The 27,156-nt window shown below is 43.4% G+C and overlaps 1 protein-coding gene across 1 annotated transcript; it reads right to left on the reverse strand.

The window, feature by feature from the left end:
• LOC121613791 (serine protease HTRA1A-like) lies at positions 1-25,212 on the reverse strand. Its single transcript, XM_041947421.1, has 9 exons — positions 24,626-25,212; positions 17,056-17,155; positions 15,988-16,192; positions 4,446-4,640; positions 4,321-4,353; positions 4,099-4,213; positions 2,978-3,035; positions 2,712-2,807; positions 1-637 (listed from the first exon to the last, which is right to left on the reverse strand). The coding sequence occupies exons 1-9, from the start codon at positions 25,086-25,088 to the stop codon at positions 469-471; spliced, it is 1,434 nt and encodes a 477-aa protein (XP_041803355.1). The 5' UTR covers positions 25,089-25,212; the 3' UTR covers positions 1-468.
• Between the last annotated feature and the right edge of the window lie 1,944 nt (positions 25,213-27,156).

The raw sequence follows: 27,156 nt of genomic DNA on the forward strand, positions 1-27,156 counted from the left end.
AGTATATATCACATAACCAACACAAACATTCTACAGTACTTTTAAAAAAGGGAGTTTAGAAAACAACAATTATACATATCAGATTTGCCCAGCGAGCCTCTAAATTGCTTAAAAGTGCAGTGGAAGGCCAGACTGAGCAAAAGTCCATATTAAAAAAAAGACACAAAAACAAGAAAAAGCAGATAAAAACAAAATGCCAACAACCAGCTTCTTATGTTTGTGACCAAACAGCAGTAGCATTGATCAAAGCATTAAAGACTAAAAGTGAAAACACATGGAAGCACAGCACCGCTTTTAGAGCATCTGTACAGTCGTTCCTTTCAAGGCAAAGCCAGAATTTTCCTGCATGTGTGGTGTCAATGGCCTTTGGCCACAGGGAGCGGGTGCATCAGAAGAAGCCCCTTTCCAATATAAGGTCCACTGGAGATAAGGAAATCATAGCTCCAGCTCCTGCGGAGTTGTGAAGGGTCAAGGGTCGATCTCCATGGGAACAACCGTGAGGATAGCGTCCTCATTTCCACGGCGCACAACTATTCTCAAGTTGCCGTCCCGCTTGATGGCGGCACTGACATCAGTCGCCGACGAGATCCTCTGGCCGTTGATGGAGATGATGACGTCATGCTCTTTGAGTCCACCACTGGAGGAGAGAAGAGGAAGAAGAGATGTCTGATTGAGGGAAAATGGTTCACATTTTGTGGATAACAGGAAAAAAGGATTACGTTACTAGAGTGTTATGATATTCTGGCACACTAAGGAGGTGTATATGAGTGGAAGTTAACACGAGCCAGTGATGATGGCGTCCTGTTGACCTAGAGGTTTAAGATGCTGATCATGTGATCACAACATCGCCAGCTTGTACAGCTCTTCCATGTCACCCACTCCATAACCCTCTGCCCTAAAGCCTGTCAGATCTACTGAGTGTACTGTCCAATAATAGCAAAAATGCCACAAAATACCTGCAATTAAAAATAATAAAAGGCTCACACGGTTCTGCATGTGGTATTGTATAAGCATGTAAGAATTTAAAGATTAAGTCTGGGGGTATGCAGTATTTTAATTGTCAAAAAACCTCATAAAAAGACTGAAAAGCATTATCTGTGTATTAAAGCTTGATGTATTTTATGCTCTTATTCTTCCACTGCTGTCAAAAACGATTAAAAACACATTGATAACCCGCACTGCTGCCCTCAGTAGCATTTTCCTTCATTTCAATGAACGCACTCAGTGTTTTATTTTGGAAAATCCCACATACATCATCCTGGTGCTGAAAATATTCATTAGAGCACCAAATGTGTATTAATCCACCACAGAAAATAGTCCCCAACAAATGCACTATTTACTCCTGTTTGAGTGACATTTGCTAAAAACAACAGTGTCCAATTTTTTGAGAATAATAGAATACATAATGTCACCAGCCTTACCATTTAATGATAAAATGTGTTGGTTTTATGACAGTGTTTTTTCCTCTCCTCACATATGGTGTTACTTTAATTTCCTCTTTAGATTTTAGTAGACAAAATTAAAACAGACGGTTAATTTAATGGCCCACAGATGAAATTGTGCATCGCTGACACTATAAAACAAGTTAAAATCAAGTCGTCCTCATGTGTTTCCAGTGTTTTATACAAACATGTCCAACTTCTAAGCACAATCTGAATCAATGGAACATCTGTTGCTTGAATTTTAACGATTGAACGATCATGATGGCATGATAGCGTAGTGAGTTTAGAGCGCAGAGCAAAAATAAAAACACCCGTAATGAACAAAAACAAACTAGTAAACCTGAAATCACACACAGACCAAGGCAGTAACCAGCAGTGATATCAAAAGCTGACTCTCGATGCAGCTGCTTAATCACAGCCACATGTAAACACCGAACCACCACACCTTCCCTTCAACAGCATCCATTAACACAACTGCAGCTCAATATTCCCCTCATTACACTCAGCTGCTCTAACACCTCCAATGGGGCAAATGGACAATTCTCTTCAGCAGGGATCAAGATTCCCAAAGTCCACAAACGAACACAAAACAGTGTGAGATCAAAAGCTTGAAAGTGCAGCCTAGAAAATAACACTGGATGTAAAAGGAACCGCAGAAATGCTATTATGCAAAGAGCAGGGTGATTTAAGCAATGAGCAAACTCTGACGAGGCCTTGTAGGGGACACCTCTCCGGAGTGGGCTGGGTGAGCAGGCGCAGGAAAACCACAGCGCAGCTAGTAACCTCCCCGCATGAGGTTTGAAGGAAATCGCTGACCTCAGCGTCTCCCAAGCCCCACTCTGCTGGAGTTGTGGTGGTGGCTGATTGGAGTGGGCTGCGACTGTGGGAGGAGGGGGATATTTTAGAGGGCCAAGCACTCCAGGCACGCCGGAGTGAGCCATGAATTTACGTTCGACTAAGACAGCTGTGTAGGAGGCTTTGTGTGTGTGTTTGAGTGTGCGTCTGACAGTTAGAGGAGGGAGATAAAATAAAGGAAGGAAATGAAATATACAGTCTATTTGCATTGCGAGAGGGGAGCGGGAGCTGCTCGGAGAGTGACGAGAATTAAGTGCATGTGTGCAGCATGAAGTGCCAAAGACAATATCCCACAGCTGAGAAAGAGTCCAGCACATTCGATTTGCACTTCACTGAAAACCATGACGATACAGCCATGTTAGACCGAACTGAGGCCACGCTTTTGGAGCCATGTTGGCAAAACATCTCCCTTACATTGCCGCTGGTGTCTTTGCGATAACCTCCATGACGTAAGCTCCAGAGGTGATGTCAGGGAAGTCACGGTGCCGAGTCTTTAGCTCTTTTGCCAGCCTAGAGGTAGAAAATAGGACAGAGAATTTAGTCTTTAATTTTCGTTTTTAATCACAAAACAAGTAATGTAAATGTTGCAATTTCCTTTTGTCTATGCATAATAAAGGGAATCATTTAATTCATTCCTGGTGATATTTCATGAGCGATGCACATACAAGTGTGCAACTTACGCTGGAGTGAGAGTCATCATCCTCACACCAATATACTTCTTCTTGGCAGCTGCAGTCCCTAGAGACAGACAACAATACAAGAAAAATACAATCATTCATCCTCTCCTGCAGCAGGCTGGGCAAATTTATGAGGGTGTTTGTTAACCTTTAAAAAAATAAAAATCCTTCAGGGTATTTTTTCCTGTATGTGAAACCATACAGGAACTATTGTGGCCAGTGGATATACAGATAACAGATAACGGATCTCAAAGGCCAGGACTTCCTCTCCTGTCTGCTGGTCAGTGCTTAGAGTCCAGTTAGCAACTTGACTTTTAAACCCGACAATTTTTCAATGTTTCAGATCATCTGTAAAAACAGATATATGCATGTGAATGCAGATACACTTAAAAAAGGTTAACGAAAAGCTAAATTGTCATCCACCTGCATTCCACCTCTTTTGCTCTCTCCACAGACTGTATATTGCATGCAACCAAAGCCTGCCGGACTACAAACAGAAACTGGAGCATTTCTGATAACAAAACCTTGTCTCTTGCCAATAGATCCATTCATTTATATGCAGATATCTGTCTGTAGAGATAGTCCGTGGATGATAGAAATATTACTTTAGATCAGATGGTGGATCTTGCATGTGTCTTGCAGGACAGTGTGCACATGTGCACGTCTACATACTCCACCTTCCACGTGTTTCATCGTAAATTACGGGAGTCATGTTTTCTTTAGTTATTTCATCATACAGACAAATCAAATCACAAAGCCATGCTGTGCCAAAACACTGCGCGAGTTAAAGGTGAAAAGCAGTAAAATATAGGAACAATCAGACATGAACTGGTGTTTTCGTCTTTGTAGTTTATTTGTAATATCATAATCCTGTTGGGTAATGCTGGGCACTGATTCAGAAAGCTAGAAAGGTAGTGAATATATCTCAAGAGAGCACGCAGAGATGAAAAATAACCACAGAAACAGCGTGCTGAGTTATGTGCTTCTTGACTGTATGTGCACATGGGATTTTGGGCCAACTCTTGCAGCCAATTTTCAGGATTTGCCTCCCACAGTTTGTCTTGGTGACTGAACAGGAGCAATAAAAGGAAAACATAATAAGTTGTGTCAGTGAGAGCTCGTACCTCTGGACTGCCTGTCGTAGGACTCTGCCAGGAACTGTCGAATTTTGTCTGAAGGTATGGCAAACGAGATGCCAGCCGTCACTTTCAACGTGTTGATCCCAATCACCTCGCCATCCTGAAACAGCAAACCTCAGCTTAGTGGTTGGTGAGAAAATTACATGTATTTCAGCATGTGATGTAAAGATGGGTTCTGTCTGCCACCATAAATAAGAAATGGCTCACCAGGTTTATCAGAGGCCCTCCTGAGTTGCCGTACTGTGAACCAAAAAGACACATTGCTTATTATTTTTGTGTTTGTGAGGAAAGCAAAGTGCATAATCACCGATAATGCATCTTAATTCCCTTACATTGATGATGGCGTCAGTCTGAATGTAGTCCATGTCGGAGTTGCGAAGGCCCAGCTCTCTGCCCCCCCGCTGAGTGGTGCTGACGATTCCTGTAGTGACTGTATTCTGGAGGGAAAACGGGCTGCCGATCGCGACAACGAACTCCCCCGGTCTCAGGTCTGATGAGCGGCCCAGCAGCAGTACAGGAAGCTTGGTCTGCATGTGAGAAACACAGAGAGGCACCATGGTTATGTTACAGGAGGCTGAAAAAAGAGGGATTCATGAACGAACAGTCACACAGACCAGTAAGAAGGAACAAATACATACAGCGATAATTTTGTACATTAAAACTACACGAGTGAATGCAAAAGGCACCAGCACATGTACAGAAAAGCTGTGATTATTGCAAGGAGACGTGGTCACGTGTTAAAGGAAACTGGCTGTTCCACAGAGATGGTGTGTGTATTAGGGGAAAAGTTGCCAGCTGCTTTTTATCCCTGCAGCACACAGGAGACCTAAATCCTGAAATTACAGCTGACACTGACACAGTGAAGGGTTCATTTGCAAGAACAGAAATCTCAGTTTTCATTGATTTTCCTAAATCATGTCTTTTTTATCTTATTTTTGTCTTATTTATTTTGTGTTAATATACAATAAAATATTATAAAATGGGATGCTGGGTTCTCTATATACAGTATATAGACACCAGAGAACTACCTGGCGTGTTAGTGGAAGGTGGTCTGAATAAAGGGTTGCACACAACAGGGTCAGACATGGGACAAACAGGCTTTATTCATATATATTCTGCAGGTTTTTTGTGACGATGTTAATCAGCTTTATAGGAAATACATATAGTGTTAATGTCTTTGTTGGCTGTCATCGCAAAAGACAATATTTCAACTTTACTAATAGGTAGAAGAAAATTGCAACTCAATGTTGCTTAAACTGCGATTCCTCCACTGAGCTTCAGGGACTTCTCGTGCTCACATGTTTTCATAGTGGACAGTAGAAAAATAATTACAACAAAACCACAAGTCTTCTAAACACAGCCCACTCGACGCTGCACGGCTACTCTCCCACACAAAAACAATTACTCCCTTTCCACCGCAGGGCGAAAACGACATTTACGCCAAACAGCTCAACTCAAAATGCTAATAATCAAGATCAAAAGCTTAGCTGTTGGACCGAGAGTGTGGCCCAGCTGACAAATCGTTCCTAACAGCGAGTGTGCGCCAGCAGGCCACAGATGCTGGAAAATTGACTGATATACAGTAAATAATGACTACCTTAAGCTCTGGTTAGCCCTGTTACACTGGGCAGTGGAAACCAGGCTACTGTGAGCTGGCTCCTGCAGACAGACACAGAAGAGATATATTTATCCATCCGCAGTGACAGTTTCCTCTTCTGAATGAAATCATCTCAGCCGGACAGCCCGCAGTCAAAGCCCACGCGCCGCCACGTCACGTTGAGTCTGTACTCAACGCCCTAACGGCAGGCGAGCACTATTTTAGAAAAAAATGTCCCGAGTGCTCCTTCTGTGTATCCATTTTGTTTACTCAGGGTTATAAATAGGAGCCACAGGAGTCTGAAAGGTAACTGAGACAGCAACACAAGTTGGCACACGCAGACAAAAGCATCTATGTGAAATATGCCGAACGCTCAGCCAGAGCAGAAATCATATTATTCCCAGTCATACGATAAAACAGAATGAACTGATGGAAGACACCTGATTCATGAACAAGTGAAAACGAAATTTAATTGGATTGTGGGAAAGCTCACTTTCGTTCAACGTCAGATAAGTAGTCGCTGGCGTGTTACACTTTGCGTGAACGATCGTGATCCTTGAGGTGAGGTTATAATTAGAAGATGACAAAGATAGTGACAGCCAGTAACTGAGGAAGAGAGCCGTTCAAGCCTACGTTCCACCTTTCCTCGCAAACACAAACATGGCCGACACACATGTCCGCGGCCGCGGCGCTGCTTCCGACAGGCTGATTTGAGCCCCGTGGGGATGTCGGAAGCAAACATGGCACACACGCAGAGGCTGCAGGAGTGCGTACATAAACCAGGAAACATGCATTTGGCATGTACACCTGACACAGGAGTAGGAGTCTGTATAATCACCCCCCCCCCCCCGCCGCTCCCCCTCTCCCTTCACACTCCATGGGAGATAAGAGTATAACCAGATGGAGAGAGGAAGCTCAGCACACAGCTGAGGGAGAGAGAGGGAGGACATCAGGTGGATGTGAGTCGCTGCCAAGACATTCGGGACTCGTGGCCACCAGCCGGTCACCATGATTATGATAACAGTTAGTGATACCGGTGGTGTCATGGTGACTGTTGCTATCAGGTGAAAACCTTGTATCTCCTGGACTGCACTAAACGAGTTTCTGCTGCTTATAGAGAGTCTCTCCCCATCCCAGACCACACACACTCAAAATCCCAGCGCGTTCAGACAAATCACATGCAAAGGGTGCAAAATGCATCAGCATGCTGATAACCAAACAGCACCTAGATGAGAAGGCAGAACAAACACCGGACACGCAGACGGCCTGAATTTTTTGAAAGAGCTCTCGCGTACATATCACTTACTAATTGTGACTAGTCAGCAATCTGGAATGACTTGTGGAAAATCAGCTCGCCATGTGAGTCCGCCTCTCCTGACCACCCAAGTGACTCACGCTGCTATTTCAGATGAAGGTTACGGTGCGCTGGCACTTCACCCAAAGACACTATAGCCGCACTTTAAAGGAAGGAGGCAAGGTGAAAGAGGGGAACAACACACACCACAAACCACAGGAAGGCAGTCTGAGAATGTGAGATGAATGAGCCAAACGCAGCTTTTATATTACGTTTCATGCATGCAGAAAGTGGCTCGTGACGAAAAAAAATCTTTGGTTTAAGATCCAAGAGGGTTAGAGGATATCTCAGAATAAACCATACGTAGTGTACAAGGATAGCATCCACTTGTTTTGCTGGGCAGGCATTGCCTCATACTATTGCCTTTGAACTTCTGTATCATGTCATAGATTTCTCTCGCTCCACGGTCACAAAGGAAACCATGTTTTCCGAGTTCTTGAGTGTTTAGATAAGAGAGCGATGTGGCGCATCAGATTAAAGGAGGGAGGACCAGACAGCCTTGTTTGTCTGAACCAAAGGCGTAGTTGCACATGGTTCGAAAAATTCCAGACTTTTTTCCATGTTTTGCCGCTGAGCTGACTTTTGATTCCTGCAAACAGACAGATTTTGTCACAGCTGGGTCGCCAGGACACCCAGGGGACAGATAAGCTGGCAGACAAGCAAACAGATCACTTTGAAAATAGCAATAGAGTTGCTATAGAGATCTGTCATTGTTTAATGTTACAGCCTTGGTCGTTTGGAGGCTCATTTAAAAGCCATTACGCTAACTACCGTTTTATGACCAGGGGACCAGGTGCAAACTTTAACTCCACTCAAGCTGGGATGGACTGTGGCTTCATAGTTCCTGAGGCACATGTGCACTTACACGCGCAAGCGAGAGTGAGTAGGTTGCCTGAGCATGAACCCTCACAAACTCCAAGTCTGTAAATTAAAACCCACACACCTGGCACTGCTTGGATATACAGCCAGACCATGTCAAAATATTCAGGCACAGAAGCTGCTTTGGCTGGGTCAGCGCGTGACCCTGAACTGTATACAAGCTCAGCTGCAGACACTTCTGCTCTCCTGTTCCTTTCGTACAGGTGACTTCAAAGCAGGGGACGTGCTTTTGTACGTTCTACAAAATTCATAAGTGCACTAATGTATAGGGTTTTACCACTGATGTCTGAACTGCTGCCCTCAGGGTTGTGCTAATGCAGATAAAAAATTGTGCAGGATCCCACATGCTGATACATAACATCAAGCCAGAGGATCGGGATCAGGCGGAGGGGCTGCAGAGAGGGGACGCTGAGTGTCGTCAAGGCTGGAAGCTCATATCGTGTGCAAGTGGCTCATTTATGGATGCGTGGATGCCTGTTTGTGCATGTTTGGTAGACTGAAAAATCAAAAGCAGATATGGAGGCGAGTGTCGTAACTATGAAGCAGGTCTTTGCTCCACCGAGCACTTCCTCGCACTGTAGGTAACGTCAACATGTTCAAATCACACTGGCTAAACCATATCCGTGCTGACAACGGTACGGAAACCGCTATGGTTTCCATATGTTTTTGGGAAGGTTTTCAGTCTGTATAAGAGCAAACATATGTCTGTGAATTGCATGTGTATGTTCCGCAGTGTGTAGTTATGCATGACAGCTCAGAGGACTTGAGGGCGTCTGAGCTCAGACTAGACACCACAAAACTTTGAACTGAAAAAATCACAATGATGAGAGGAGATGAGGTCCTCTTTGTTCATTTGTTTCAGGAAGACGGCCTAAATATATGAACTAAACCTCTCTTTTACTTAAAGCATTAGGTCAGACTCTTATTTATATATGCTTTGCCGCACTCTGTGATGACTGGCGGCCTCTTCAGCAGCACCACATCTTGCCCGGTGTGTGCTGGGATCATTCCAGTCTTGACCTTGCACGGGACAAGAGGTTTAGAAAATGGACGGATGTTTAACCGCTGGCACTGTGCTTGCAGAGATAATAATGTGTGTGAAACCTTTGACGGTAATACTAATTCCTACAGGCTTTATATGTCTAGGGGAGTTTTTTTTTTGTATTGGAGTCTAGACTATTCTTTTTATGGCTGGGGGAGCACACTGAAACCTCCTCCAGCAGTGGATCAGTGGATCCCAGGATCCCAGTTGAAGGGTTTACAGCCCTGCCTGTATGTGTTGCACTTTCCTAAAGCCTACACCCAAATTGTGGCGTATGACACTTGCAATAAATAAGTTAATAGATAATAAAATGCACAACTGGCTAAAAAGTGAGTGCCTGTTCACTGACATTTTCTCACTTTCCTCTAGTGGCATCGAGCTATGCAGAGAGTTTGGTTTGATTTGTTCAGGTTTTGAGATATTTGCACATCTCTTTCCACACTCTGGATAATCTGGAGAACACACTGTCAAAACTTTTCATAGACACAATTTCTTCATTAGAAAGTAGTTCCACTGAAAAGCCATTTACGCTTAAATCTGTGGATTATGCAGAGAAAATGTTTTTTGTGGAGGAAATGTCACTGCTGATTTATTTCAAACGTCAAAGCCGCGAGGACCACAAACAAAACTCCATTCACTATTCAAGCGTGTTGAATTTCAGAGGAGGATCACAAAACCTGGCCAAATAAAACAAAAACTATCGGCATGACTATGTGCCTCTACGGGTGCAATTGAAAATGGGTTTTTTTTCCCTAACTTTTTCCTAACCTGCATTAAAGGCAGGGTCAGACAGTGGAGAAGAACTCAGATCCTTTACCTTAGTAAAAGTACAAATACCATTATCTACAAATACTCCATTACAAGTTGAATTCCTAAATTTAAAAAAGTACAATTCAAAAGTACAGACGTATTATCAGCAAAATGTACCGACAGCATCAAAAGTAAAAGTACTCATTTTGAGGAATAGATTATATTATCATGTTTTTATCACTAGCAAATACATGTAAGAGGATTCTAATGTTGTACTGCATCAATGTGAAGCCAGTGTAACATAATTTGTATATTTCTGGTTTGCACCTCAAAATTGTATCTTAGTACAGTTTTTGAGTAATGTACTTATTTTCATTCCGCTGCTGGGGTCCAAACCCTGTTTAATTGCATAGTCAAAGATGCATCATGTCTTGTCTCCATTTAGTGCAAACAAGCAAACAACAAATGCCTCAGATACATTGTTGGTTATCAACGATGTCACTATATCCACGATTGATTTGAAACTTTTCTATCGTGCCTCATGCACATGTAAAGTGACGTCATTGACTGGTAAACCGAAACAGTTTTGGGCAAGGCTGCTGCCGGTCCAGCGGGCTTGGAAAACAATTACGCAGCCAAAAAAGTAGGCCAAGAGAAAGTGCATCACGACCAAGCAGGGTAAAAGAGTGTGTGTGTGTGTGTGTTTTCCTTGGCTCTTTCCCAGCTGAACTGCATCCTCCAGCATGGGAACCAGTTTGGTTACAGGGACAAGAGATGAAGGATAGAGGCTGGGTCAGGAGGAGAGGAGGATCTGATTCATTTCCCCTCTGCCTGCCTCTGTAGGGCGACTTGCAGTGTCTTTCCACTGGCAATGGAGCGAGTCCTCCACGTCCCTGCAGTGAGCCATTTAAAACCCGTAGTGCACACACACACAATCACACACACACACACACACACGAAATACCGATTTAAATAATTGATTGCAAGTGTGATTTTCTCTTTTGTCTTTTGGGAATTAGAGACATCTCTGACTTCCTGGGGAAACATTTACCCAGTGTTGCTGATAAATAGATAAAGATAAATGCCGGACCACATGGCTACATGCAGGCACATTCCTTCTCTTTCCCTTCTGCACATAAACACAGACACACACACACACACACACACATACATATTCCAATAATAGCCCAGTCCAAACCAGCACCAGGCAAATTTCCCAGAACGAATGGTTTGATACTCTTAATACTAGGTGATGGGTAACACAGAGACAAACAGTGCCATTGTTGTAGGGATCCATATGGGAAACATGAGGACAGTTTTCTCTGCCACACTGCAACCCTTGAAAGGCTGTTTTTAACATGAGGATTAATGGTTCACTTAGTGGAGTTAGATCAGACAGTTTCAGCAGGATTTAATTCTTTCTGAGGCATCTTTACACCGCATCTGGTGCTACAATAGTAATATACTAATATATGCTAGAGACTTTCCATTCTAGTGGCAGATTAACAACTCAACATCTGCACTCATTTCTGAAACAATCCTCGATTTCAGAAAGATTTTTCCTCATTTTTAGACAGCAGATGTCAGTTGAAATGACAACTGCTGCTACCTGATTTTATAAGCTGTAGCTAGTTAGCTAATCAGCGCCATGAATTGGTCGACTTCCCTGTAAAAGGGGTTTCTAAGCTATGATTGGATAATCTTTGTTGGGGAAGGTCCATTCAGCGCTCACTGAGTTGAGCTGCATTCTCAGGATGAAGCACACAAACTCAAAGTTAATGACTGCACAGGCCAGGCAATGAGACGATCTGGAGTGATATGGAAAATTCCCTCCGCAGTACGTTCAAGTGTTATGAACTCATTCCAACACAACATGGCTGCTTCCAAGTCTGTGCGGGTCAACACAAGTCAACATGATTAAATAAATACCCTTCCAAGTCAGAGTGCGTCCTCCCAGGTAAATCTGGACACGTCCAATTCATTGAAAGTACTCCCAAGTGAAGGCGGCCGCGTCCAAGTTCTGAGTGAGAGAACGAGGTTAATGAGGGGCCTTTTAAAACCTGAAGCGCGATGGGTTCTGTCTTCGTTGTGCCGGTGCCACATCACACAGTGCACTCATTAGCCTATTTGCTCACATAGACCTCCAGACATATGGATCCATTTTCCAGGCCTTGACCGCATCGCTCCCCCTTTCTCTATGCTTTCTCTTTTCCCCTCCTTACTCTCGACACAGGAACAAGTGAGTACTGCAGTTTCCCCCCCTTTCCTTCCCCTCTGAAGTTCCAGCTGCTGCAGACAGACTAATGTATTCCCCAGAGCTGAGGGGCAGACCACAGCCCCAGGAACCGACTGGGCCTTGCTACCAATAAACTCCAATTTCACATAGAAGAGGGAAGAGAAAGAAGAGAGAAGCGAGTCATTGCACTCAGGGAAAACTCAACTTTAAACACTCACACTCGTAAACTGGCACAATTGTTTAGTGATTATCTGTGGAGCAATCAGCTTTAATTTAACAGCGGGAGCGCCGCGAGGAATGGAGCGAGGAGCAGAGAGCGAAGGCAGACGGGACTGAGGGAGGGGAGGACGGGAGATGAAAGAGAGATAATGTATTCAGTACCAGTCCGGACATGTATTTACAAACACACATATGGAAATTTGGTTACAAAATAGCCCAATTCATGCTTGGGGACACGGAGGTTTCTCTAAAAACCAAAACTCTGAGCAGCTTCTTAAACTAAAGCGGATTTTGTGGGCTCACTTAATGTTTGTTTACACTCCTAAATCCAGATGAGCTTCATATTGTTGTAGTCAGCTCTGCTACTTCCTTTTCTCCTTTATCCTCTGTGGATCCAGTTCCACAATATCCCCCAGTAAGAAATTAGGGAAATATTTCTCATTTCTTGCTCGGTTGCATTTGGGAAAAATCCTAAAACAAAAATAAGTAAATAAATAAGACGGCAACAGGCAGGCCTCACACACACACATCTTATCCTATTACCCTTCATGTATTTTATGGGTCTATTTTCATGATTATTTTCAGAAATGATCTGCCAATTATGTCCTCATTTAATTGTTTGGCCTGTAAAGCATCGGAAAACAGTTTAAAATGCCCATCACAGTTTACTAGAGCATGATGTGACCAGCAGTCCAAAATCCTAAAATATTCAATTTACTACAATGCTACCACGAGGAAAAACAAATATTTTTCATATAAGCTTAAACAAGAGAAGATTTGAAATTATTAGTTAAAAACTTACAGAAACGATTGATCAGTTATTAAAAATAGTTTATCAGTTGAATAGCGGATTAATTTTCTGTCAATCAATCATTTGTTAATCGACAAATCAGCTCTAGTCTCAGCTATCAAAAGCTAGTGTTGTGACGTTCACGAACGAACTGGTTCTTTTAAACGGCTCGTTAACATGAACGATGGGAACCGAGTCGTTTATATATATATATATATATATATATATATATATATATATATATATATATATATATATATATAAACGACTCGGTTTATATATATATATATATATATATATATATATATCAATATAAAAATGAGCCAAATGAGCCAGTTTTTTGAACGGCTCTTTGAAAGGAACGGCTCACCAAGATCCAGCTTTCTTCAAAGAGCCATAAATCCCATCTCTATTAAAAGCTGACAAAGTTGACAAAAGGTCCTCAAGGTCCACTTAACTCACTTATTCTGGAACTTTTGACCATAACGCATATTCTTCACTGGCAGATGCTCAGTTGACATAAACTGTAGCTGATCAAACTTTGCATTGTACTGATGCTTCAGACTTAAAGCTTGATCTTAACGGATGATTTGTGACCTTGGAAACAGCAGTAGGCAAAACAGCAAGCAAGTAAGTTGACCACGAGTGAAGTTTGGTTTATCAGCTCAGAAATGAGCTCTCGAGTTTAACTATTAAACCAGCTTAGGGAGGAAAACGTTATTTTTAACAGTCAGTGTTCAGACACCTGAACGCTCCTGAGCTGTAATTTGCTTTCTGAAGACTTGATTTGGACTCCAGATTTTATTTATTGCAGCACTCTGTTATCTATACCTTCATTGAAGTTCCTTACTTAAAGGAAGCATATTTCAAAGCTGGAATTACTCTTTAGGTACTGAAAATAAACACCCAGTAGCTATAGGTGTAGATGTTTTCCCCTTTAAATCTAATCCAAAATGACAACTTTACTCGCCCTCCTGCCCTCTCATTATAACTCACTCGTCCTCTAATTTCTCCCTGCATTAACTCTCACTAGTTGCACACACACACAAACACACCCAAACTCCCCTCATTAGCAGAAATACCAGTTGCATCTAAATCATGTGGCCTTTCCAGAATCACCACAGGTCTTCTGGGGCTTCATCGCTGACTCATGGCCTGGATGCTCTGCTCCGACTTCACACAATGACTTACACTCTGTGTTTTCCACCAGTATGACACCCTGGACACATCTGGCTGTCATTTGATTCCAGTTAATCCGGTTTATTACCATCACCTGTTGTTTACCAGCCAGTTAAGCTGTGGTGTCATGCAGAGGAATGCTACAAATACATTATAGGCGAAAGGCTGGTAGATATTCCTGCATGAACTGTGTGATCAAAGGGTCATGCAGTGATGAAGCATACATGGTTGTTCACCAGGACGATAACACAGTGTTCGTGCTTCCATAACATCAAATACGAGTCATCGCTGATGTGCACACGCCGAGCATGTGATGCAAACAAACACGGGAAGCCCCCTGAATGAAGATCCGCCTGTCACCAACAGACGGAGCAGCTTTTATTATGGGATGAACAAAAACAAAGCGTCTGTCACTGCTCTTTTCCGCACTCTTCGCTCACATTGTCGGGCCGAACAAAACCCGAACGTTTCAACCTCTTTTCAGAATCCGAGGCCTTTGTAACACACCTTGTGTTGCTGTCATGAGCATCTATTCAGCTGTGTCACCCGGCCATTAGAGTGAGCCCCGTAATGCACTCAGCTCTGCTATGACTGCCAGTCAATAGGCCCTGGATCTCTGCCACGCATTCCTCCACGTGACCGTTCGCTGTGATTAACATGTTATGTGGATCCCTCTAGTCCAGCAGACAGAGAAATAAACACAGACAGAAAGGGAGGTGGAGAGAACAAGAGGGGAAATGCAGCAAGCATGTGTCCTGTGCAGCAAAGTGCAGAAAGATATTCATCTCTTTTCCTTTAAATAGCAGCACTGGCTTTAAACTGGCAATAATAAGTGACGCTCGTGAGAAGAGCTGTGAAATATCTGTCAGTTGTTTTTGCAGCCTGGTGTGTCTGAGCACTAACAGGATCTGGACTGACTGCCAACCAGCTGTCTTTTAAAAGCCCGCACCTGCATCCTCACTCAACTTCACCTGCTCTTTGAATAATCTCCAAGATTCAGAGCACTTTCCATACTTCAATCCCTGCAGCCTTCAAATTTCACAACGGTTTTAACTGGAGAATTGCAAAACGGCGGGTTAAGGTTTTGATCTTGTTGCGCTGGCTGAGCGCGCAGAAAACTCAGTACCTTTGCAGATTTTCTCATTCCAACTGGCTCGTAAATCTTTGCATAAAAGCTCATTTGCGAAACCAACTTTTGTCCACATCTATTGTTCTCGTCCTGGAGCCCGGGAAACTCTGTGGTCTATAAAGCGAATTTGGAGGCTTGCTGACGATGTTATTTTTCCAATATCAATATATGAGAAATGATTGCTTGAAATGAGCCAGGGTTATAAGCGTAGTTTGTATTGCCCCTCAGTGGTGGTTGTGACAGGATGTGTAAATAGAACTCTTTCCTGGAAGCTAACAGAGGGAAAGATTAACGTTTAGTGGGAAAGTGGAGGAAATGCAACCTCCAGTGAGTTTCCTAATTAAAACAATCACATCTTAATGAGACTAAGCATATCTCTCTTAAAGGAATAGTGTGTCATCTTATTCTCCAAGCGTTAGATGAGAAGATCAATACCACTCGTCTATGTCTGTAGGCTAAGTGTGGAGCGAGAACCAGGAGGACTATTAGCTTAGCTTAGCATAAAGCTAAGAGACGCTAATCACCTCTTGGCTGTAGCTTCATTTTTAGCAGACAGACATGTCTGCTATAAAAGCTTGCAGGTGTTCAAGCACTTAGTTTGACCAATATTTAATTTCCTAAATGTCAGGACACCTCTAACCATCGCTGTCCTACTCCTGTCACTTCCTGGACTTCTGACTTTCCGCCATTTTGACTAACCGGTGCATCGATCTTGATGAGGGCGATGTCTGATTTCTCGTCCACGTCCTTGATTTTGGCGTCGTAGGAGCCGCCGCTCTTTAGCTCCACTTTCACGCGGTGCTTATTGGCCACGACGTGGGCGTTGGTCACAATCTGGCCGTCCTCTGACACAACAAAGCCAGAACCGCTGGCCACGGCCACCTCCCGCTTGGAATAGGTCATCCTGTGGGAGGAAGGAGAGGGTGGTAGGAGGGAATTAAGTGCTTTTAACGTCACTTTTTTTCCTCCTAGAAAAACAAACTGAGAAACTACACAAATGGACGCATGATGTAACGGCAGTGTAAGATTCAAAAGCTGAAAGCAAATAAAGTTTAAAGCATGAGTGCCTGAACAGATTTTGTGAACGGGAGGTAAATATATAAACAGTAGGCAGGTGAGTATTCAAAGGTGACACGGAGAGATTGAGTTCAGATGACAACAGTAAGAGGAGGAAACAAGCAGCACGAACATGCAGCATGACCTCAGTGAAGAACTGCTGTCACGTCAACCTGAGGCAGCAACAGCGGAAAGACAATAGACAGATCTGAGAGAGGGAAAGATGGAAGAGGCTGAGACAGAAACGTGGGAATCAAGAGAGCTGCAGACATTCAAAGAACCACTTTCCAAACCACAGTGACAAACCGAATGGAGACGACGCAGACGAGGCATCAAAGGAGGAAGAGGAGCAGAGATAAAAGAGCGTGAAAGCCTGTGAGACGATGAAGAGAAAAGACGCTGAAAGACTGAAGTGGAGGGTAAGGTGCTCCGTCAGCTGATGCAGTCTGGTTAAATACACAGGTGGGCTGTAAATTCTTGAGTGTTTCAGTCTGTCCCACACACACACGTGCACACACACACGCACATACATTTCCAGGAGACTTACCCTCCTGCTAACGATAACCACTGCTTGCCAGCCCCTACTCCTAATCTTAACCTTAACCTTAACCTTTACCCAGGTCTTCACATTCTGTGTCTATGCTTGAGAAAAACAAGCACACACGCATGCACACACACACGCACACACACAAACAGGTGCAGGGTTCTTACTTGCGGTAAAGTTCAATGTGAACCACAGATGGAGCAATTCTCTCCACCACGTCGGCGATGAAGTTGTATTTGTGTCTTGGGCTGTCTGGGTTGTCCTGAGCTGGAAATACAACACACACACACACACACACACACACACACACACATATGATGTCAGACATGTCAAAACAAACAAAAAATGCACTGAACTAATGCATGATGTAAGAGCTGTGTGGGAAAACAGAAAACCAACATATAACACAGGCCTTTATCATAACACATCAGGGAAAAGAACAGATGACAGTTCAGTTGTGGTTGAGACTGTCTAGGTCAGGTCAGACACACACACACACAAATTCACAAACACCTACCCTTGCCCATAAACCTTACAAATAAATACTTAACCTTGACCTTTCCCCTCATCTTACCCCAAGGTGGATTATATACACAGACTCTTAAACCATCAGCAGGTCTTTTGTCAACACTGGACCTCACAAGCATAGCACCACGCTCTCTCACACACACTGTCTGACACTGTATGTATGAGGACTGCCAAATCCACTGAATCATCCATCCATCTATCCAGTGTTGGGCAAGTCAGGAAATGTTGAGTGATTTACCTGGCAATTAAGTCTTACCCAGACGACGGTTCAACCGAACCTATGAATCAAAACTCTCCAGCCCTTTCCCTCTGAGCTTTTCATCCTTCCATTCATAAACCCTTGTTTTGCCACGTATCTCAAAGTATTTTGTCTCACAAGGACAATTTTCAGTCATTATATCTCCTCGAGGACAGAATTTTGTGAAAGTCAAAGGCACACGTAAGCCCTGGGATATCACTGATTGCAGTGAAGGGTTAAGGGAAGAAAAAGAGACTTTCCGCTTTAGGTGCAGTTAAGCTAAAACAAGCATGGAATGAGCACCATCTTGCCGTACTGAATGCCACTAAATTATACAGTATGAAAACATTTGTCAACCCGCAGGGGGAAAATTCCCCTTAACGGTTGCTGTTACAGCTGAGGGGTTAGATTTTAACATATGTGGTGATAAATGTATTTGACAAACTGAAATTTTGAACTCATGGTGGCACCGGAAGGAAAGTCAGGAGGTCACTGATGTGATTTCAAGTCATCCTCATGGGGGGCATGAATGTGTGCACCAAATATTTAATGACTATCCCTGCAACAGTTGCTGAGACATTTCACTCAAAACCACAAATGTCAACCTCATGGTGGTGCTAAAGGAAAAGTCAGGGGATCATAGAAGTCACTAGGATACATCCTCTGGGCACCATGAACATCTGTACAAAGTCTGGTGCTGATCCATCTTTTAGATGTTGAGATTTTTCACAGCATAACATTAACAACATTTCATGTCAGTCCATTGAACAGTCATCAAGACTGTGATATTTTTCACTAAAAGCCAAAAATATCACCTTGTGGTGGCGCTAGGGGAAAACTCAGGGGATCACCAAAATCGGTGGGTTTCATCATCTGGGCTGCATGAATGTCTGTAGCAAAACTCATTACAATCCACCTGATTGTTGTTGAGATATGTTAGTGTGAAGTCTACAGGCGGTGGACTGACTGACCGGCTTCTCCACATCGAGATACTCTGCAAAAAATAAACAAATTTGGCCACTTTTCTCGAAATCTCCATGAATATCCTCCTTGTTCAACTCTACAAATCAAACATTAAATGTACTAAACATCTCCCAAGTTCCTCACCACAGTATGAAAGAGAAGTAATGGAAAGGAGTGGAGTCATTCTACCCATGCTAGCTTCGCACCCGAGGGTTTCGTGGTCAGCTCAGATAGGATTAGAGAGAGCAGACCAGTGTCCAGATCTTGTGTTGTTTCTGGAGCGTCCATACGAGCTCTCGGTCTCTTCCACTCCATCATGTTACGATGAGGGCTGCCTCCTCACACACATGCGGAAATTTACTCCCGGAGACACAGCGTAAGAAATCGTGAATCAGAAGTAGTGCATGACTCAGTTATATTAGAGAGCCTGAGCCGTTTTTGCCCGATTTATATACTGTCACAGATTATTTCACTTCTGAGCTGATCTTAGAAAGGCTTTACTGCTGTAGAATTAAGTTGATTTACGAGCCAGACTGAAGAGCAGCTGTCTCCTTAAATGCCAAAAAATTACTTATCCATCCTTAACTTTAAAGTCCTGAGTCTCACTGATGTGTGGAGAGAAAGTCGGAGAGTAAAGCTTACTGATTACTGCAAATCCACATATTACTGCTTTTGTTACATTTTTCCATCTACTTAAAGAGGCTGACTTTAAGACCCACCATCATACAGTAAACAGATGGCTGGCTACACCACAACATGTGCATAATTTACACATCTGCACGTGTATAACAGGGAAAGGAAAGGTGGATGATCATACATTAGACAAGGCAGGTGGTGGTCAGAACAGATAAATCAGACCTTCGGCTGTGGGTGACTGTGACAAATCAAAATACTCCCAGTGCACAGTTGCACTAACTTTAGCAGCTCATGTTCAATATTACCAATGCTTTAAGTAAAAGTTTGTATAATCAGCCAAATTCAGAAGTATGAAAAGTAAAAGTACTAATTATGCAGTAAATAATGGTTCCTGCCAGTGTTTTATTATCATATCTGATATTTTTAGATTAATATTACTGCAGCACTAAGGTGTATTTTGCATTTTACTGCCATAGATGTGCAAGTTTAAGTTAATTTGAACTGCTTTATATACTGTTGCTAGTTTCATCTACAGCAATTCATCAAATTCTATAAGGCCATATGTTTGTACCATCACTGTCCCATGAGAACCATGTATCTCTAAAATCTATATTCTTCTGACATACTTCAGAGTAAATGTACTTATTCAGATTCCACCACTGACTATGAATGCGGAAGCCGCTCATAGTGCAGCTCAACTTCATCAGCATCGTTAGCTACACAGCTAGCTTAGCTACAAAACAAACGTGCTAGCTCATGCGAGCTTTATGAGATAATGTAGGAATTAATTGCTGGTCTAGTGACTGACAGCCAGACAGCAGGTTTCTTAACCTGAAGATAAGTAAGAAAGCTATATTTTTTCATATACTTCAGGACCATTTAAGAGCAAGTGTCATTAAGCCATTCACAAGTCAATAAAACAGGACAAACCCGTACAAAAAAGACAACATGTGTGCAAGAAGGTTTCCAGACACTGTCTAAAGCATTGGAACAGGATGACCAACAGGTAGGCAGGTCAGTAATCCCCTTGAGTATTTTCATTTTATGCTACTTTATACTCATACTCCATTACAATATGGGGGTAAATAGTAATTTTTACTTTGCAGGTACAGATTGTCAGCACAAACTCTAAATCAACAGGTACATTTTGATATATTGCTCCTGTTTAAGCTTCCCAGCAGTATATAAAGTAGCTGAAATTAGCTCCACCTTTACCATCTGCAGCTTAGTGATGCTTAACCATTAATGCATCGATAATTTTAATCCAGAATATAATATAGTTTTTACGAAATTTGCCATTTTGCATAATGACAACTTTTACTTTTAGTACTTAGTATATACTTGGTTTAGTATACGGTGATGCTAATACTATATATGCCCCTTTACTCATACTTAAGTGCAAGACTTTTACTTTCAACTATCAGTGGTTGAAATGCAACCCAAATGTCTGATGACCCTGTTCAAGTGGGAGGGAGGACTTGAGCTGATCATGGGAAAACGGCTTCTAATAAAAGATCCCAATAAAGTCAAGTTAGAGGTCTAAAAGATTGTTTCTGGAGTCAAATCAAGCATCGAATGAGAAGAAACCATTTCACAAAAGGGAAAAGTTCAAATAGAGGCGCTCACACACACACTCACACACACACAAAGCTCCCAAACCCTCATCTCCCCATATAGCCATTACCCCCTCCCCTCTCTACACATTGACCTTCACCACAAGGGTCCCCGCTCAAGATCTCAGCTTCTTTTCTTTTTCAATTTTCCCATACATAGTACCCGCTGTTTTATTGGCGCCTGCAGGCGGAAGCAGCTTTTTCTTTTCTGAGAAAACAAGATGTGAATACAGTAAGGTCAACTCCTCTTCCTCATGCACTGATGCTCTCACTCACTGACTCTCTGCTGTTTGCAAACTGAGCTAAATGTGTGAAAAGGTGGATAAAACACGAGTCCTGTTGATTCCTCTTTGGACTTGAGCGGCTTTATAGTGGAAACTAAGCTGAGACGCTTCTCAGAGCTACATCTTTAATGACTCAACAGAAGTGAATGGATGCTAACGTGTGAGATCGTGACTCACTTCGTCGTGATACGGTTCTGCATTTGTGCACTCAAGTTGAGCTTTGGCGCTTTTTATAACAGTACAGTGACAAATCAGCAGGTGACAGACTGTGAGTAACTAACCTCATTTTTCCGATTCTAATTTTGTTTCAGTTTATGCCATTTTTATTCACTCACAGAACTTTCCATTCACACACACACACATGGGCGAGTCAGGACAGTTTTAGCAGCATAATAACAGTAAAGCAAGAATTCAAACCGTTTCACATTCACACAGGCCCAGAAATTTAGAAGACAATATTAATTAGATCAATTAAATTTAGTGAGATTTGTTGTGGTCCGACAGTGACTACACTGGCAGAACAGACAGAGCAGACAGGAGGTATGGTGGGCGAGGGAAGTCAGAAGAGGACACACAAATATAGCATTTCCATATTGTGGTTAGAATTTGATGAGACACACAAAAGGAGCATAAGATGTCCGTGGAAGAGGCTGCAGCAGAAAGAAATAATGAGCTAGAGAATCACAGTCATCGTGAACAGGAAGCAGAACAGATGAGGAAAACAGACAGAGAGACATGCAGAAACAGCAGGAGAGACAGACTGACACAGCAGCATAACAAAGGATAAAACACATGCACAGAGATGATCTTTTAATATAATGAGTGGCTGTGAAAAGAATGTGCATATTCAGCACGTCACCAGCCGGAGTCACAGAGTGCATTCTGCAGCCCCGAGGAGCAGCGCAGTCAATCAGCTACAAGCTGTATTGCATTTCCAATCAGATGACAAGCTTTGATTATTAAGAAAAGAGCACAAATACCATCTGCATGCTCACACTGTTATTGCATCAAGTCAGGCTGCTGCAGCAGCCCTCATCTGTAACTCTGCGTCAAAAATGGGTAAATTGGAGCAACTCCTCTCTATCCCTCAACACTTTTCCTGTCAGTCTCCCCATTATCACCACCACACACATGAAAACATTTGAAACAAATATGACTCAGAAGTCACTGCCATACTTGGCCTAATTTTCACCGCCTAAACTAACAACCTTGCATAATCAACATCTTTACTGTCCAGACACGAAATGACATCATGCAAAGTGTGCTTGCATATGTTTTCTTAACATGGGGCCGAGTTGTGGGGCAGTCAAAGGCGCTTGGAGGGGGTCGAGTTTCTTGTGGCGGATGAAGTATTCAAAACTTTTGCTTCAGTCAAAGTAGCAGTAGTACAGTGTAGAAATACTCTGTTATGAGTAAAAGTCCTGCAGTCAAGAGTAAGTGAAAAAGCAAAAGCATCAAAATATACTTAAAGCACTTAAAGTGCAAGGACATATTATGCAGAATGGCTCATATCAGAATAATTCACATTATATTATTGGATTACAATTATTGATGTATTTGTATGTATGATGTATTTGTAATTTATTGTTGTAGCTAGTAAAAGTGGGGCTTATCTTAATCCCATTATATACTGCTCGGTTGGTTGTGAATGTACCTCAGGGATCAATAAAATCTAATCTTAACCTATAATAACATAGAATTTATTTGATTATGTTTCATATGATCCATCTGAATCTATCATATAAAGGTTATACAGTTAAAAGTGTATTTCCCTCTGAATTGTAGTGGAGTAGAGGCACACAGCTGCATAAAAAGGAAAAACCAACATAAAGCACCAGTGCCTTGAAAATTGTGCTTAAGTACAATACTTGAGCAAATGTACTTTTCAGTCTCAGCTTAAAAAGCTGATTCAAAAAAAGGAGCGACGCTGCTACAGACAGTATTATTCACCAACAGCTTGGCCTCAAGCACATCTGATGTACCAAATGAAATGTGACTCGCTTTATTGCAGCTATGGAAATTTTCACTGGGTGCCTCGGAAAATCAATAGCGCTCACTCACCGCAGCCTTGCTGTGTTTCAGACATGGTTAGCTGCCTGGGAATGACTTAACCATTTTAGCTGCTTACATGACTGGCAAACAAATGTGGCGATGCAGTCTGCCCTACCGCCGAGCCCGCACGGTTTTTGATGTACATGTAAACCTTTCCCCAAAATATGGGTTGCTAATTCTGTGTTTTCCTCTGCGTCTCCTGCCTGTTTTAAACTGTCTTCGACAGAGGAGGAATTATGGCTCTGAATCAGGGCCAGGCATTCCTTCATGTGACTGTTGAGTGTGATTTATGAGTGACAACAGAAACACACAGGCACTGGGAGGGAAGAGGAAAAGAGAGGAAGGAGATGGGGGTGGCTCTCTGTGTGTGTGTGTGTGTTTGTGTGTGGCGGCAGGGGGGCACAGAGTTTCCAAGCTTTGAGGTAAGTTATAGGTCTTTGAGGCAGCAGGTGTTGAAGCTTTTCATTCAGGAGTTTTCATGTGCACACGTGGTGCACACTTCAGATGGACGTATGTAAAATACAGACACACACACACACACACACACACACACACAGGAGGATAACACAATGTCTTTACCACCTGTAGTCTCACATGTGTGCATCTGACTCCGACCATTTTTCGTGCCTGAATATTCCATCTGTTGTTTTAAGATATATCACACACGTAGCATTAATGAAGATGAATGGCTCACTGGTGACATGTGCACTGGGCTGCACTCTTTCATATGTGCAGAGTGATGTCTGTTTATTATTGAGCTCTGCTGATTAGGACGAAATACTTTTCACATGACACCCTGATAGAGTAAAGGTCCAAACTGATCTGTTATTACAAATATAACACTTCAGTGCTGTTTAATAGCAGCCTATATCACACTTATCAGGCCTTGAATTCCTTTGTGTGCAGCTAATGATGCACTAACAACAACAATCTCAACTCATGTGACTGCTGCTTATGTATGCACAGAAAATCCAAAGGCTCACATCAAGCCTCGCATCAGGGGAGGGAGCTCATGACTTCATTCGGAGCAGCCCTCGGATCAGGCCTAATTGTAATGCGGGAACAAGAGGTGACGCGCCGCTTGAATGGTGGCTCTTGTCGCCCTGAACACATGAGGATTGTGTGCCACTGAATGCAGCTTCAACATCTGTGTGGACCTCAAACCGCAGACGCCCGGCGGGGATCTGAGGGGTCACGCTCACGAGCGAGTTGAGAGGGTGAGATGGCACGAAGGTGAAAAATTTAGCCTGCAGATTTACTCAAGTATGCGCTGCTGGAAAAGGGCGCACGCACACACGGTCTCACACTGAAATGTAAAAAGTTTTCCAGCTGCAGAATAATTTATTTACTTTCTACCAACACCTGAGCTCGTTTTAGGGTCTTGCTGGTTCTGTTGGCCTGATTAAAACAACCTGAGTGTTACCTTTCCCGCAGGCTCCCCGCTGAATGAAAAGAACAGGTGGCTGCTGCAGCTTCTGCGCCCGGCGGCTGACCCTCTTCAGCTCGCAGATATTCCGGTACGACACCCCATCGCTCCCACAAACCGGCTCGGTGGCTTTGCACACGCAAGTCCCACTCTTGCTTCTCCTCCTCACCGTGACGGTGTACGCCACCCCGCCGGACACCGAGCACTCCAGCCCCTCTCCGCACGTCGGGTCCCCGAGCTTCCCGCTGCCGCCGCAGGCTTCGCCCTCGCCGGACCCGCACACCTGGCAGCAGTGGCAGGCGTCGAGGGTTTGTCCCGCCGGGCAGTCCGCTGGCAGCCGGGGACACATCGACTTGTCACACCGAGCAGGACATCCGATGACATACCGGCTGGAGATTTGCGCATCCGCCGGCACGGACGCAAGGCCGACTATTACGCACAACGACAGTGACCAAAACATGATTCAAACTGAAAAAAAAAGTTTTAAAAAAAGTTAAATAGAAAGTTTAAAAGAGGTCCAAAAGTGCGCTCTCCGCTTGCAGTGCTATGGGATGAGAGAGAGCTCAGTAGTGCCGAGGGGGGAGTCACTTCAGCTGGAGAGGCATTTAACAGAAACTCCACCGCGCAGCCAATTACGCGACTTTACGTTTGCGCTGGCACCGCATCAAAAAGCTGCTCACTGTCTAGATAATCACTGCACGCCGGGTGATTGGTGCGTTTACGTGACGTAGTGAGCGGAAAAGCTGGATAAATAAGAATCAGAGGAAAGAGTTGAGTTGAGAGTGAATATTTGTTTCACAGCTGTGGCACAAAACTTTGGCTATTTTAAAGATGCAGCTCTGCAGAAAAAAGTTACCGAGTTGGGCGTAAAATCTCCTTTCTGTTGCCCCCCACAAACGAAGGTTGAGTAGATAAAGGTCATCTAACAGCACCTCTGGAGCTGGAAAACACTCATATTGATTTAATTATTCGCAAACAAATCAAAATAGAGGATTAAAACCCACAGTAGTGGAAGGAGCCATGGAGCCCAGATGTTTTATATGCTGCACAGCCCTCCACACATCCTGCAGGCCTATTTCCTGCGTGTTGTTTTTAACTACTCCCTCCACGAATTAGTCACTCCTGGCATCCACACAAGCCTTATGGCTATTTAGTGGTGGAAAAAAAAAAAAGCTGGGTGGATTTTGGGATTTGTGGAGTTAATGCGCCGCTTTCACGTAGCCCTTATAAACAGCCAAATTAGTCCTAATTGGAAAATTGCAGGAGAACATCATTAATCCATTTATTATGATCTTGTCCCAGCTCTGTGGGTTCTAAGCACCCAGCTGGCGCGGAAACAAACGGCATCTGATGGGAAATCCAATTAAAATTAATCACTGCCTCCCAAGTTAAAGAGTAAATCAATCAAAGAGTAATCGAAACATTACTTTCAATCACCATTTGTGCCACACACTTAACGGCAAACTAACTGTGATTGGAAAATGCCACCAAATAATCTGATTGTTTGTTGAAGTGTCACAGATTTCCAGTATAAAGGGGTCAAAGTGTTGGCAAACAATGACTCTGTCAGGTTTTAGATGTCTGTGGTGAGCTGTAAAAGAGTCCAGTAAACACTGAGCCAATGAATCAGTGTCATAAAACACCTCAATACAATGTGATTGATTATGGGCACAGGGGCATATTAATGGTTTAAATGGCGTGGCTGGGGGAGCAGCTCTCAGAGCTGGTGCCTGGGAATGGATGGACGAGGCCCCCTGTGGTATGCCGCAGCTCAGGCTAACACAGGCCTCTGTATCCACTGGGCAATTAGAGAGGGGCCGAAAGGGATGGAGGGCAGTTACATGCCCTCAAAGAAACAGTAAGAGTGTGCAATGTAGACTTGTAACCAGGAATTCAGGGTAGGCCGACTGTTTTGAGTTAAATTGAAGGGCGCATTCATTTCTGAGCATTTCTGTGAGCTTTGTGTCACTTTGATGGGTAACAATGTTCACTGTTGATGGATCTAAAACTGAATGACACTCATGCAGCAGTAGGAAGACGTTGCAGCGCCATCAGACCCATTATGTGGCAGCACTCTCTGGAACACAAGGACGTAGGCGAGAAATGGTGGGAAAATCTGCAGATGAAAGTAACCTCATCTATAAGGAACACCCATTCTCCGACCGAGGCCAGTGCGCCTAACCAAGGATGGACGCCACTGAGGTCTGTGTGATCTCTCCCCTCCAGACTGCAATGATGTCTTGGCTGTGAGGGAGGCCCTCAGACTCCAAATGGGGCTCGCCTGAAGCCACACCAAAGTCTCGCATCCCTCAATAAGGAGCTGAGATGAGCTATGTGAAGATGGAGTGAAGAAAACTCCATATACAGGAAATCCAAGACTCCTACACGTTGATCATACATCTTCACATATAGCATCCACAGTAGACTGCACATGCAAAGACTGAAGCCCAGAACATGACACAGCTCATTATCAGACTGATTAAAGAGGCTTTACATATTCAGTGCTGCTCCATGACCTCACTCTGTTA

The sequence above is a fragment of the Chelmon rostratus genome, chromosome 11 (assembly GCF_017976325.1).
Source record: "Chelmon rostratus isolate fCheRos1 chromosome 11, fCheRos1.pri, whole genome shotgun sequence".
Classification (NCBI taxonomy): Eukaryota; Metazoa; Chordata; class Actinopteri; order Chaetodontiformes; family Chaetodontidae; genus Chelmon; species Chelmon rostratus.